Source organism: Danio rerio, chromosome 2, assembly GCF_052040795.2.
Source record: "Danio rerio strain M-AB ecotype USA chromosome 2, GRCz13ab, whole genome shotgun sequence".
Classification (NCBI taxonomy): domain Eukaryota; kingdom Metazoa; phylum Chordata; class Actinopteri; order Cypriniformes; family Danionidae; genus Danio; species Danio rerio.
In genome coordinates, this window is record NC_141022.1 from 4,367,861 (window position 1) to 4,384,021 (window position 16,161).

Genomic DNA, 16,161 nt, shown 5'->3' on the forward strand with positions numbered 1-16,161 from the left:
AACATTCAACAACTCTGTTAAAAAAACAGAGCACTTCCGTGAGGCAGCTTGAACAATTAAGCTATAAATAATATAAATTCTACACTTTTGGAGTTTAGTGCAACAATAAATATTTAAAAACCTCACCTCAACTTAAAATACCCAGCAGGCAATCCCAAGTTTACTTATCTCACAGTTTGGCAATAATGTCGTCATCAACTTCATAATACCTCCAGACTGCAGACATACTCGCAATTTCCACTTTAAGCTGCTTCCGTGATCTACTTTTATGATTTCTGATCACATGATCGGATCTGGACATCCCTAGTTTTCAGTAATAAGTTGGACAAACTTCATTCTTTTAGGTGTAAGTCATTGATTTAAGTTGATCCAATTTGCTGCTTGTTCTACTTTTTTACATTAAGTTGAATCGACACAATTAAGGGTTGTTTTGATAACAACTTACTAGTTTCATGTTTAATTCGCTTAAATTTGTGAAAACGATTAAGTTAATTTAATCAATCGTTTTTTGCAGATAATTTTGATAAAGCTCCATATATACAGTATCTGTAGTTCTATATTTGATGAATTATAAAGGCGACACAGTGGCTCAGTGGTTGGCCAGAAAGTCGTGGTTTGAGTCCTGGCTGGGTCAGTTGGCATTTTCTGTGTGCACTCCCCATGTTGGCATGGGTTTCCTCCAGGAGCTCCGGTTTCCTCCACAGTCCAAAGACATGCGCATGACGTTTGAGTCTGTATGGGTGTTTCCCAGTACTGGGTTGCAACTGAAAGTGCATCAGCTGTGTAAAAAAATGCTGAATAAGAAGGGACTAAGCCTTAGGAAAATTATTAAATGATCAAAATAGTCAATAACAACAATAAACGTATGTGTGAGGATATTAAATAGAACTTAAAGGGATAGTTCACACCAAAAAACCAAAATGTCCTCATCATTTACTCACACTCAAGTGGTTCCAAACGTTTAGTTTCCTTTTATTTGTTAAACACAAAATAAGATATTTTGAATACTGTTGGAAACCAGTAGCCCTTGACTGTAGTATTTTTCCCTACTATGGAAATCATTGGCTAGCGGTTTCCAACGTTTCCAAAGTTTAGGAACCACTTGAGTGTGAGTAAATGATGAGTCATTTTCCTTTTTGGGTCGAAGTATTCATTTAAAGGGAAAGGTCACCCCGAAATGAAATCTGAGTCATCATTTACTCATCCAGTGGTTTTCTAAAGCCGTAAGTTTGTCTTTCTTTTTCAGACCACAAAGGGAGAAATAAAAAAATGCCTACAATCTGATAGCGAATAGTGACTAGCATTAAAAAAACTAAGAAAAACTTGATTATTTCATGTTAATTTAAGCTGAATGTATGATTTTGTTTTTGTTTTGAAATATAATAGATGCAAAGTGTATGTATATATATATATATATATATATATATATATATATATATATATATATATATATATATATATATATATATATATATGAGCAGTATCACACGAGTAGCAGTGTGATGATTGTATATCAGCACTGGTGGGAGGCGTGCGTTGCCTTAGCGTCCCACCAGTGTTGATATACAGCCATATCGCACTGCTACTCGTGTGATATTGCATTTATACAACAGTTCAACGGCACAATCGTGTATATAAAAAAAAGAAAATCAAACACAGAGTCTAAAACCCTTTTGCATTACGAACTACTTTCTTCCGCCATTCATTCACATCTGCAGCTGACATCAAAACAGCAGAAGCCATTACTAGTTCACCAACGTCACTTTAGAGCTAGTATTTGAATGATTCTCTATAGTATAAAGTGAAGACGAAACAGCAGATTTTGCTGACATTTTAAGATTATAAGGCTGAACTTGACATGAATCAGTCTACAGAGATATCTCCTTATCTTCTATTAGTCTACAGTATTTCTCTGTTGCAATCGGGATATCACAATAATTAACCCTGAAAAAAGCAACGCAATCACTACCAGACTGCTATTGTGTTCGCGATAAGGAGGGGGTGTTCGGTGGGGAGGTCTCTGAATAACACTTTTGAGAACCAGGATAGGAAAGTAACTGTATTAAAAAAGGCACTGTCTTTATAAATAAACTGCATAGTTGCAATCTATACAAAGGAGAGAGAGATCAACTTAGAATACCACTTTACAGTTTAATAATTTGATCAGATGTAGTTAGAAAACACGCAGTTTTAATCTTCTAAGCAAAGGCTTATAACTCGGCCCTGGCGCCATCTTGTGGATAGATAACATCAACCATCTTTGACTAATGGACACTGACGCGCTGTCACTGAGAAATTATAAATATTTTGAAATAGGCACAGTCCTTATAAATAAACTGTATAGTTGCAATCTAAACAACTACATTCTCGAGCCCCAAAAGTGCATTATGTTGCCCAACAGCAGGAGTATTTCTCAAACTGTGGAGCGTCATCTGCTTGTATGTGGGTGGAGTAATACACACAGGTGAAGAGGCCTTTGTGTGCTGTTACTGGCAAAATATCTCATTATCAGCCAATCGGATTCGAGAACCAGACAGAACTGTTGTGTGTGTGTGTGTGTGTGTGTGTGTGTGTGTGTGTGTGTGTGTGTGTATATATATATACATATTTAGAATCACCCATTTATACATTATATTCTAATGTATTTTATTTTTTTAAGATCGCTGTTTACCCACCATTTTACATTTTAAGATATTATGTACTGTGTTCATCAATATCAATATCCTTCAACAGGTTCCAATTAAATGGATGGCGCTGGAGTCCATCCAGCACAGGACTTACACCCACCAGAGTGACGTCTGGAGCTACGGTTAGTAGCGGTTTACTCACGGCATTACACATTTCAGACATTAAAGTTTATAATAGTTCGTTTGTTTTGCTTCTCTGGTAAGATCAATATAGATAAAAACATATTACATAATAATAACTTTAATAAAAACCTCATATCTCAAATATACAGAATGAATGAATAAACAAATGAATCAAACATTTCAGTTGTGAAAAATTCAGTGAGAGACCTATCCATTGGTGGGAGCTGATTAAATTGTGAAAACTAACTTGTGTTTTAACATGCACCAGTAAATGTGCAGAAAACATGAACAGGGTTGCAGTAGAAAGTAATGGTAATTATTTCATTTAAGTTTAGGATCTCTCAGTTTTGAATATTGGGTCCCATTTTATATTAAGTGTCCTTATCTTATATGTACTTACATGAAAGTATAAATACAGTGTTCTCAATGTGTTCATAATATATTGCTGAACACTTGTGATGCTCTTGAGGTGGGATACAGTTAAGGTTAGGGACAGGTTTGGTGGTATGGGTAGGTTTAGGGTGGGTTAGGGTGTATGGGATGGTCCACAATGTAATTCTAAATGTAATTTAAAGAAACTGATTTATTTGATTGATTATAAGTAGAGGTTAATATAGAGGTTAAAAATGTGTATTTACATAATAAGTACATTGTAAGGGATTAATAATTTCACTGTAAATACATATTAGTTAAAGCCACTTAATATAAAGTGGGCCCGAATATTGTTTATTCATCGACCGATGCTCTTGTTTAGGTGTGACCGTCTGGGAGTTGATGACGTTTGGGACGAAACCTTATGATGGGATTCCTGCCAGTGAAATCGCCGGAGTTCTGGAAAAAGGAGAAAGACTTCCTCAACCCCCCATCTGCACCATTGATGTGTACATGATCATGGTCAAATGTAAGAGTGGCTTGGTACAGTATTTGGAGTGGTCATGAGTGTATTTTCTTTCTTTTTCATCACATTTTTACATATAAAACTCATGAACATGCTCTGCAGTAGATGAATTAATTTTGCCTTGAAGGTTTCCTACACTGTAACAAGTGATTAATTGACTTTAGTTGAATAAGTGAGTAAACTCATTGCTTTTAAAGCGATTAGTTGACTAAAAGCAATGAGTTTACTCACTTATTTAAGTAAAGTCAACTAATCGCTTTAAAAGCAATGGGTTTACTCACTTAAGTAAAGTCAACTAATCGCTTTAAAAGCAATGGGTTTACTCACTTAAGTAAAGTCAACTAATCACTTTAAAAGCAATGGGCTTACTCATTTAAGTAAAGTCAACTAAGTTTACTTAAGTTAAGATTTTTAAAGCGATTAGTTGACTTTACTTAAGTGAGTAAACCCATTGCTTTTAAAGCGATTAGTTGACTTTACTTAAGTGAGTAAACCCATTGCTTTTAAAGCGATTAGTTGACTTTACTTAAGTTAGTAAACCCATTGCTTTTAAAGCGATAAGTTGACTTTACTGAAGCGAGTAAACCCATTGCTTTTAAAGTGATTAGTTGACTTTACTTAAGTGAGTAAACCCATTGCTTTTAAAGCGATTAGTTGACTTTACTTAAATGAGTAAGCTCATTGCTTTTAAAGCGATAAGTTGACTTTACTGAAGCGAGTAAACCCATTGCTTTTAAAAGCGATTAGTTGACTTAACTAAGTGAGTAATCCCATTGCTTTTTAACCCATTGAACATTTTAATTGTAACCCGAGTTAGTAACGTTTACAAGTTGTTTTCAAAAGAGAAAATAAACTAGTCCTGAAAAGACTTAACTAGTCCTGATCTGTTGTAATCTCTGGAACAAAAAAATTATTCTGTTACATATGTAAAAGAGAATATGAGGATTTGGACCGTCAAGATCTGCAGTGTAGAGTTGTTTAATCTCCTTTAGTCTTATAACGTCTCTGTTTTCCCTTAGGTTGGATGATTGATGCTGAGAGCAGACCCCGCTTCAGGGAGCTCATCGCAGAGTTCACTAAAATGGCTCGTGACCCGTCCCGCTATCTGGTCATTCAGGTGATAGAGGCTCGGTTTCTCAATGTTCCCTACAGAATAAACTTTTCTCTGATCATTGGCTGGTGTTTTCCTAATGGCAGGGGGACGACCGCATGCATTTACCCAGTCCTTCTGACTCCAAGTTCTACCGCAGCCTGATGAGCGGAGAGCTGGACGAGGCCGTGGACGCAGACGAGTATTTAGTGCCCAATCACAGCTTCTTCAGCAGCCCGAGCACGTCCCGCACACAACTGCTGCACTCTGTGGTAAAAACACACTCATTCAGAGAAGAAAGCATTGCAAACACCAACTTTAGGCACACAGAATCACACATTTCTGCGCAAGAATCTGCAGATTTAAAAACTTAAAATATTAAATAAATTAAAATACATACTGGTGTCCATGTAAACCTAGTCAGTGCTGTGTGCTTTCACTCACAGTTGACTCTGCAGAGGCGTGTTTGTTTACCTGGCCTGATTTTCCTCTTCTTCTGGCCTTCTGTCCCGTCCGCCTCTCCTACACTTCCTCCACCTCCTCCTCCAGATTAATGACAGTCCAACATGAGCTTCAGCCATCAGAGCGTTTGCTCAATGCGTGCAAAACTCCTCCAGCCTTTCAAGTTTGATTGCTTTCACGGGCAACACTTGTTCAGTTTTTTTTGGCAGAACGAAGGCCTTGAGCTCAGACGGAGTCTTATGTAACACAGTCATCGAGGCATAGCCATTTAAGGCTGCAGTTTCTCAAGCAGATGGTGGCTTATTTAACTTTTGTTTCTTCATAAACGTGTTTTGCACAAGAAAACCTGCTACGTGTTTTGTTATGGTGCAGTAGCCTCAATAAGACATGGCTTCTGTTCTCAGACAAACATGCACAGGCTGGTTTTGCACACATGGCGATGAATAAAAGATTCATTCAGTTCTCAGTCATCATCTTTTTACAAGTCAGCCGAACGGATTAGCCATTACGTAACACAGATTAGAAATAATGCCAAAAATAATACATTTCTTAACAGCGGTGCGTTAGACAACTGCATTGTTGGACAACTATTGTTGCAAGTTGTCTCTTTACCAATATATTTCCTGCATCTGTACTCCGTAGTTCAATGAAGATTTGCAAACTGCTTCACAAACTTATGTAATTGAATTACAACTCTTTTAGTTAAAAGCTGTTTGTTTTTAATGTGAGATATGGACGTATGGAATGGTGAACATTAGCATAAGATTAAGCAGTGCTACCCACTGCGCCCAGGGCGGGAGCAAGCTGAACTGCCGCTCTAGGCAAAGGACGGTCACGCCGCCCTCAACCCCAACCCTCTCTATTCTGCTGCCCTAGGTGCGGATATAACTGAGGGCCAGGTGGTGAGGGTAGTGTCGTGGACGCTGCCCTCTCTGTTCTGCTGCACTAGATGCGGATATAACTGAGGGCACGGGTGGTGAGGGTAGTGTCGTGGACGCTGCCCTCTTTGTTCTGCTGCACTAGATGCGGATATAACTGAGGGCACGGGTGGTGAGGGTAGTGTCGTGGACGCTGCCCTCTCTGTTCTGCTGCACTAGATGCGGATATAACTGAGGGCACGGGTGGTGAGGGTAGTGTCGTGGACGCTGCCCTCTCTGTTCTGCTGCACTAGATGTGGATATAACTGAGGGCACGGGTGGTGAGGGTAGTGTCGTGGACACTGCGCTCTCTGTTCTGCTGCACTAGATGCGGATATAACTGAGGGCACGGGTGGTGAGGGTAGTGTCTCGGACGCTGCCCTCTCTGTTCTGCTGCACTAAATGCGGATATAACTGAGGGCACGGGTGGTGAGGGTAGTGTCGCGGACGCTGCCCTCTCTGTTCTGCTGCACTAGATGCGGATATAACTGAGGGCACGGGTGGTGAGGGTAGTGTCGCGGACGCTGCCCTCTGTGTTCTGCTGCACTAGATGCGGATATAACTGAAGGCGCGGGTGGTGAGGGTAGTGTCGTGGACACTGCGCTCTCTGTTCTGCTGCACTAGATGCGGATATAACTGAGGGCACGGGTGGTGAGGGTAGTGTCGCGGACGCAGTCCTCTGTATTCTATCGCATTAGACGCAGATACAACTGACGGCGCGGGTGGTGAGGGTAGTGTCCCGGACGCCGCCCTCTTTATTCTGCCGCCCAAGACGAGGATATAACTGAGGGCGCAGGTGGTGAGGGTAGTGTCCCGGACGTCGCCCTCTTTATTTTGCCGCCCTAGACGAGGATATAACTGAGGGCACGGGTGGTGAGGGTAGTGTCCCGGACGTCGCCCTTTTTATTCTGCCGCCCTAGACGAGGATATAACTGAAGGCGCGGGTGGTGAGGGTAGTGTCCCGGACGCCGCCCTCTTTATTCTGCCGCCCTAGACGAGGATATAACTGAGGGCACGGGTGGTGAGGGTAGTGTCGCGGACGCAGTCCTCTTTATTCTATCGCATTAAACGCAGATACAACTGAGGGCGTGGGTGGTCAGAGTAGTGTCCCGGACGCCGCCCTCTTTATTCTGCCGCCTGAGACGAGGATATAACTGAGGGTGCGGGTGGTAAGGGGAGTGTCCCGGACGCCGCCCTCTCTATTCTGCCGCCCTAGACGTGGATATAACTGAGGGCGCGGGTGGTGAGAGTAGTGTCCCGGACGCCACCCTCTCTATTCTGCCGCCCTAGACGTGGATATAACTGAGGGCGCAGGTGGTGAGGGTAGTGTCCCGGACGCCGCCCTCTCTTTTCTGCCGCCCTAGTCGTGGATAAAACTGAGGGCGCGGGTGGTGAGGGTAGTGTCGGGGACGCTGCCCTCTCTATTCTGCCGCCCTAGGCAGCCACCTAGGTCACCTCTATGGAGGCGCCGACCCTTACTGCGCCAACGCTTGGTCCACTAAACCCCCACTGGGTTTAGAATTAATATAGATTTTAAGATTTTATTAACTAGGTCAGTTTTTCTTTTTTTGTATCCAATAAATATATGTGTGTGAATGAGAGTGTATGGGTGTTTCCCAGTGATGGGTTGCAGCTGGAAGGGCATCCGTAAAACGTGCTGGATAAGTTGGTGGTTTTTTCTGATGTGGTGACCCCTGATTAATACGGGACTTGGCTGAAAAGAAAATGAGTGAATGAATGAGTTGGGGTTTAGAATTGGTACTTTATTCATTCATTATTAGACATGCTAATAAAGTTAAATCAAGCTTCCAGTACTTGCACTGTTTATCAAATAACTGGAAAATACATTTCATAATAATATTAAGGGTCCTATCATACACCCGGCGCAATGCGGCGCAAGGCGCATCGTTATTGTTATTTGCTAGTTTCAGCTTGGCGCAAGAGTGGTTTTGACGTTTTGCACCATGCTGTTTAAATAGCAAATGCATTTGCACTCATATGTGCACCCATAGGTGTTCTAGTCTAAAAAAGGAGGTGTGTTACAGCGCATTGCTGGCACGTTGCAATTTTGAGGAACTTAAATAGACGGTTCAATAGACCAGATCAAATCAGGTCTATAGTCCAGCGCAGAGCACGCTAGTTGTGCGCCTCGCTGACACACTGCTTAATACACACAGGATGTACAGCAACATGCAAATATCTTTACATATGAAAAAAAATTAAAGGATTAAAGTATTACAAAACATATTATTTTCTAACCTACATAAATATAAAAACCACAGCCTGCATGCCTTCTTCATCTCGGGAGGCTTTTTCAGTTTATTCATGATAATTTGCTTTTGTGAAATGTTATTATTATCAGCAGTATTATTTATTATCTTCATATTTATATTTGTTTTATTAAAAACAAGCTTAGATTTGCCCACCTGTCAGGTTTTACACCATATGGGGCACAGCATAGAGCACACATAGTATAGTTTTTTGACCACACTTCATTATTTTTCTTCATTTTTTCGTTTGCTGGAATTTAGAACTGAGTTTAGAAATAGGTTTGAAACGAATCTTTGTGCTAAATAAACTAAATTAATTATGTATAGGCTAATTGATGTCTGTGCGTACAACACGTTTCCCTATCCACGAGAGTGAAAGTGAAAGTAAAGAATGAGCAGGCTCATCTAATTCTCGCGCTGCAGATGCTCTGTTTAACTGTTTTCTCTCAAGTAAAGTGTTCAGTTTTTCCACTTACACAAAGTCCGCCATGTAAATAGCAAAGGCACCATAGCACGACGCAACTGGCTCTTTAAGGGAATGGGAGATAAGACTCTGATTGGTTTATTCTCAAAACACACCTATAACTCATTAAGAGAATAAGCACAACCCTGTTAGACCATGAGCCACGACACAAATCAGATTTTTCTGTCCTTAAATTAGCAAAAGTGGATTCAGACATGCCCTTTAATGGGTTTGCGCCCTGCGCTTTGCATTTTGTGCATGGATCGTAAAAATAGAGCTCTTATATGGTTTATATTACAAGTCTGTTTATGATCATGAAGTGTTGGTGCTAAAGACGTGCTTGTGCTTTTTTGTTTTGTTTCAGAGCCTGAACAGCAGCTTTGGAAACTGTAATAGTAGAAACGGGGTGAGTAACTGAAGTCAGACATCAACATTGATTCACATTTTTCTTCTTTTAAAATATTTCCCAAATGATGATTAACAGAGCAAGGCATTTCTCACAGTATTTCCTATAATATTTGCACTTCTGGAGAAAGTTTTATTTGTTTTATTTTGGCTAGAATAAAAGCAGCTTATATTTTTATAACCATTTTAAGGTCAATAGTATTAACTCTTTTAAGCACTTGTTTTTGATTGTCTACAGAACAAACCATTGTTATACAATGATTTACCTAATTACCTTAAAATTGACCTAATTAACCTAGTTAAGCCTTTAAATGTTCGACAGAAGAAACTGGTAAAGGTTTGAAACGAATAAAGGGTGACTCATATTGTCATACTGATCTGATGCATACTGTCAAACTCATCTGCTTTCCTACAGAATGGTTATCCAGTGAGGGAGAACAGCATGGTCCTGCGCTACATCCCAGACCCCACAGAGCGCTTTCAGGAGGGAGACTTTCAGCCTGCGCCGGGTTATAACGGTACGAGCACACACTGCAGGGGGTTTCAAGGGGTTTCAATAGTTTCTGATATCGCAGGTCATATTATCAGCCTCTATCTGGATATGGGACAAAAATATGGTAAAGTTCTCATGAAATATCTAATTTGTCCACATGAACTGTAAGCTCTTGATTGTTTTTTTTTCCTCTTTTTTCATATTGTGATGCAGTTTCTAGAGTAACGCAATAATAAATGAGAAAATAGTGGGTGTGGCTTGTTTTTCTATTGCAAGCAGATAGGTGACAGACAAGTCCAAAACATGCATACCCATTACTTATTACACACACAGGGTTGTGCAGCAGCACAGAAATATCGTTGAATATGAAAAATTAAAGGTTTAAAATATCAAAGATCATTGTTGTCTACGTAAATATAAAAATGCTAATTCCTTCATCATATTCTTCTCCTCAGGGAGTTTGGGTGAATCTGGCTCATTCTGTAGATGGTCTGCTCATGCACAAGGTTGTCGGTTTCGTCACTACTAAGGCGTTCTGTCTTGCCACTTATAAAGACTGACGTTTAAATTAGTGAGTGCGTCATGATTCGACCGCAACTCACTTGGGATGGAGATGAGATTGGTTTATTGCACGCTTAAAACTCACCCTTAAAGTACGAATGAAATCAAAGCTAACTATATCATTTAGTTACCTCACATTGTTAGTTTTGTGGCAAGGTTATTATAGTTAACAAAAACAAACGAAAACTAAAATTTAAAAAAAAATTGAAATTGAAAAAATAATAACGAGAGTTGAACTGAAACTGAATTGTGTACATACAAAGCTAACTGAAACTAACTAAAATTATAGCAATGACGTCCTTCGTTTTCGTCTTTGTAAATGTCTTAATACATGCTGTAAGCTTTTTAGAGGTAAATCTATTTACCTCTCACTGCCAGGTGTTTGACCAGAGTCTGTAATCCTGATGCCATTGGCCAGATCAATCCAGTCCTCCTCTAGTCATCCTCGCTGTTGTTGCCGCAACAAAAAAACAATGGCTGGACATGACAGCAACACTGACAATATTAAATATGAACTGAGCAGACACTTAAAAGTAATCATTTAACAGATTTATGCCCAATAATGGGTTTTATTTCTGTATTAGTGATCGCAATCACGAACTAATCGTTCTTTTTAACTGGATCTTCTAAGTGAACCGGTTGAAATAGTTCACCAAATCGAACTGAATCATTTAAAACGATTCACATCTCCAGTAAGCGCTCTTATCCACACAATGCTGACCCATCTGACTCGAAATAAACCAAAATATACTGAGTTATTCAGTTATTAGAACAGCACACAGAGATCAGATTTGAGAAGGGTGAACTGATAATACTGCACATGATTGATTCAGTGAACTGAACACAAACAGTACATGACAGCCTGCTGTGACTGAACTAAACTTAAACAACTGCTGCGCAGGTAAACCGAGAGCTTAAATGAGAGGATCTGGCGAAACGTACGTTTATTTCAGAACAGAAAGACGTAACGGAGTTTAAATAAATGAATCATGCTTGAGTTGGATTGCAAAACATTATTGTAAGAAACTTTTCAGATCAAGATGATGTTTTAACTGACTGAAATTATGATTGCTGACTACAAATGATTTTGATATGTTGAGTTCAAACATCCCAGAGATGGGTTACGGCTGGAAGGGCATCCGCTGCGTAAAAACTTGCTGGATAAGTTGGCGGTTCATTCCGCTGTGGCGACCCCGGATTAAAAAAGGAACTAAGCCGAAAAGAAAATGAATGAATTTATTAATGAATGAGTTCAAAGATGAAAAGGTTGCCACAAAGATCCAGTTTGCATTAAAGATCCAAACTTCCCATCACTACTGTGTATTTAACCTCAGAAGCAGCCTTACACACATATTTGTCTTAAGGCTGCTATCTTGTGGGCTGTTGTATTTGAATTTGAGGATGGGTAGATGGTAGTGTTCTTATGTCAAAAAAAATATGTGCTGTCTTTGGTTGAGTTCTTACTATACAATATTTACTTTGATGATTTTGAATCTTGCACCTAACAAATATATGTATTTACAAAACAACTAAAACCAACACTGAAACTAATAAAAGTAAACTAAAACTAAGCAATTTCAAAACACTATTAAATCTACCTCTAAAAACTCATCAAAACTAGCTGAATTTGAAAACAAAAAGTCAAAAAGAAAAAAAAACTAAAACTAATGAAAAATCCAAACCTATTATAACCTATTTTTTGTGGTAAACAACTCATCTGTGCGTGTCATTAAGAAAAAAATATAGCATGCCCTTGTAAATCTAAAATTAAAATCTAAAAATCCTGTTTGTTTTCAGTTAATTTCTCAGATTACATCTGTTAGAAGTATTGGGCGTGGTTAACATACTTAATCACGCCCCTACAGCTGTCAGTCAACAAACAGAAATGGTGAGAAGGAGGACTCTGTTAGATTGTAATAACTCTCCCTAAACATTTCCCTGATCTTTCTGAATGAAATGCCTACTTTACTACATCCAACCAGCTTGCAGTAGAAAAAACAAGCCACGCCCACTCTATTTTCATTAGACATTCCTCATCTCTACGAAGTCCGTCACAATACAAAAAAAATGGTGGCAGCTTCGGGTTCCAGCAGACTTTGTGTAGACTATGAGACTTTTAGACTATGCGCTTGGTGCGCAGACTGTTTTTCCCATGCTTAAAATAGCAAAAGTGGATTCATACTGTGTGCTTAGATCCCTAAAATAGAGTTAAAATTTCTTTTGGGAGAGCAAAGTTTTTCCTTTAAAACCTAAAAACAAACTTCCTCAAGCGTTTGACCAACCCCCCCCCCCCTTTCATTTACATTGGTTTCCATCATCTTGTCCCTCAAGGGCTCCATAGATTTTGAAGGTCATAGGTTAATTAAACGACCTTAGTCGGGTCTATTGCTTTAATAGATGCTTATACTCTTGGGGGGTAAGGGGGGGGGGGGGGGGTTGTTCAGCACGTAGATACACATTTACATCTTAATGAACTGCTGATTAAAGTCACTACTAATAACTTACCCCCCATATCATCCTTTAATCTGCAGAATATATGAACCAGAATGAGTCCAGCATGATCAACCCAGTGTACCAGCAGCCCCACGGACCCCCGCGGACCCTCCTGCACTCCTCCCCAGCGCTGGACGAGACGGAAGAGGAGTATCTGAACTGCTTCAAGAGCCCGGCTCCGGCTTCAGTGGTGGAGTATCTGAACACGTCCCACACACAGCTGCTCTCCACAAAGCCCTTCTTCAGCATGGACAACCCCGACTACCAGCAGGACTTCTGCCCGCTGGAGCTCAAAACACACACCAACGGGCACCTGCCGGCCGCGCAGAACCAGGAGTACATGGGCCTGGAGGTGCACTAGCAGATCACTTTTCAATTAGACGCTTTAATAAAGCTGAGAGATGCAAGGACGTCTGTTTATGGGCCTTTCTGAACCCAGATCTGCCGGTTGGATTGAACAATTTGAGACTATTGATGACTACAGGACATGAGTAGACTACAGTCCCGTGATGCCAGTAGAGACGCATTGAAGTGCTGAAAGACCTTTTTAGGACTTCTGGTTTCATTCGCTTATGATTTTAATCGGCAATTTACACCAGTGTGTGTTGCTCTGTGGTGTGTGTAATCATCTTCTGTAATCATTCATTCAGAGCCGCTGAAAAGTGTTCGGACACTTCAGCTGAATGGGAGAAATGTGTGAATTTCACTGCAATATAGAGTTGAAGTCAGAATTATTCGCCCCCCTGTTTATTTTTTTCCCCAATTTCTGTTTAACGGAGAGAAGATGTTTTCAACACATTTCTAAACATAATAGTTTAATAACTCATCTCTAATAACTGATTTATTTTATCTTTGCCATGATGACAGTACATAATATTTGACTAGATACTCTTCAAGACACTTCTTTACAGCTTAAAGTGACATTTTAAAGGCTTCACTAGGTTATTTAGGCTAACTAGGGGTGCGTTTCCCAAACAACGACGTAACTCACGGCTGAACTATCATAGTACGATGCATCGTTTGGGAGAAGAACGATGTAGTGATGAGAGTTTCCCAAAACCCGTAGTTTCTGTCGCAGATCCATCGCTTGAACCAAGTTAGTTATAGCGTAAAACTCCCATAATGACACTCTAAGCGGGGTGGAGTAACAACTTCTTTAGAGAAGAACCCCGTCATTTCTTTGTGCTAATTATATTGTTTTACACAAACATGCATTTAAAATAAAATCCAATAATAGATTTGGTAAAAGCATGCACTCTCTTTCCATATTAACAAAAACTTATGTAAATGGCACATAGAGCCTGTGTTTCCTTTACAAATATTATTAAGAATATTACTTATTCTATTCTAAAACATAAAATCACTTACAAAAGCCAACACAAATTCTAATATCACATAAATCATATAAATAAATAATGAGGCTATTAATTAAAAAAAGGAAATGTAATAATTATTATGTATTAGAAATGAAAAAAAACATACTTTAATAGAAATATTAATAACATTAATGATGATGATTATGATTCATTCATTTTCTTGTCAGCTTAGTCCCTTTATTAATCCAGGGTCGCCACAGCGGAATAAACCACCAACTTATCCAGCACATTTTTACACAGCGGATGCCCTTCCAGCCGCAACCCATCTCTGGGAAACATCCACACACTCACTCATTCACTATGGACAATTTAGCCTACCCAATTCACCTGTACCACATGTCTTTGGACTGTGGGGGAATCCGGAGCACCCGGAGGAAACCCACGCGAAGGCAGGGAGAACATGCAAACTCCACACAGAAACGTCAACTGAGCCGAGGTTCGACTCAGCGACCTTCTTGCTGTGAGGCGACAGCACTACCTACTGCACCACTGCCTCGCCCATGATTATTATTATTTATATTATTATTATTAGGTAGGATATTGTTTATTTATTTACAATTTGACACATGTAAACCACTGCAGAAGGTTCTAACCAGGTTCTAACCATGTCATATACAGTACAGATACTTAATAAGTAACCCACTATAAATCAAAAGAATTATCGTACTGTATGCTTTTTGTTTTTACAAGCTTTGGAGACGTAACATAAATTCTGTTTTTAAATAATAGGTCACCTATAGCTTTCACCATGAGGCTGTGTTCAAAATGTCATCAATGTTTTCAAAGTGCACTGCGAAGGGAGCACAATTGTAAACATGAAGATCGCTAAAACTGAACTGTAAAAATTGTTTGAAAGCAAATCACACCTAAGGGAGACGACCTTAATGCTTTTTTATTGTTAATCATTCCAGCTTTGAATGTTAGAATGTTCTAAATGAATAGGGCATAGGGGGGATAAGTGGGAATAGAACACAGCCAGGAACTATGTTTCTAACTATAGCTCCAGAGGTGTGGTTGTGAGTGCTCAAGTTTGCGACACAGTTTGGAATGATCGCTGGAGCGACGGATTTGGGAAACCTCAATTGTCAACTATGTTTATAACGATGGAACTTGCGAGCTTAGGATGGCTAACGATGATTAAGGGGAAACGCACCACAGGTTATGGTAATTAGTCAAGTTATTGTATAACGATGTTTTGTTCTGTAGACTATCGAAAAAATATAGCTTAAAGGGGCTAATAATATTGACCTTAAAATGGTGTTTAGAAAAATTTAAAACTGCTTTCATTCCAGCCGAAATAAAACAAATAAGACTTTCTCCAGAAGAAAAAAACATTATCAGACATACCGTAAAAATTTCTTTGCTCTGTCAAAGAAATATTTTAAGAAATTTAAGAAATATGTAAAAAAAAAAAAAAAAAAAAAAGGAAAATTCAAAGGGGGGCTAAAAATTCTAAATCAACGGTATATATAGTTTAAAAATGCAAATAAATTATATATATATATATATATATATATATATATATATATATATATATATATATATATATATATATTTTTTTTTTTTTTTTTTTATTGTTTTGGAATTTTTTTTGCCTTTTGGGGGGGGGGCATTTTTAGACTGTACCACTACATACATGCAAACTTTCACAAACTTCAACTACAGATTTGCGATATGTTTGTGTAAATGAAATGCCCCTTATTTTGATATATTCTAGTATGACCTTATTTAAAGACACGTGTACACATTTTAGTGCACATTTTAGCAGTAGCTCAAGTGTCTGAACAGTTTTGACGGCTCGTCTAGGCTATGTAAGCTGAACTCGGAGGCTGTTTAATGCCTCTCTGCTGTGAATGAACATTTAATTTGAAACGTTTTGTTATTACCATACAGTCTATGGTTGTGTTTTGCTGGAAATGTAGT

At 39.2% G+C, this 16,161-nt stretch overlaps 1 protein-coding gene across 2 annotated transcripts in view; it reads left to right on the plus strand.

The window, feature by feature from the left end:
* Positions 1 to 15,660, plus strand: part of egfra (epidermal growth factor receptor a (erythroblastic leukemia viral (v-erb-b) oncogene homolog, avian)) — a 124,240-nt gene extending 108,580 nt beyond the window's left edge. The window contains exons 22-29 of one of the 2 annotated variants that reach the window (XR_015477584.1): positions 2,734 to 2,809; positions 3,565 to 3,711; positions 4,728 to 4,825; positions 4,906 to 5,070; positions 9,275 to 9,316; positions 9,731 to 9,833; positions 12,901 to 14,104; positions 14,192 to 15,550. Coding sequence is in view for 1 of the 2 variants with exons in the window: in NM_194424.1 (NP_919405.1) it covers positions 2,734 to 2,809; positions 3,565 to 3,711; positions 4,728 to 4,825; positions 4,906 to 5,070; positions 9,275 to 9,316; positions 9,731 to 9,833; positions 12,901 to 13,223 (954 nt within the window). In the remaining variant the exon portion in view is untranslated. 2 annotated transcript variants of the gene reach the window in all.
* Positions 15,661 to 16,161: the final 501 nt, after the last annotated feature.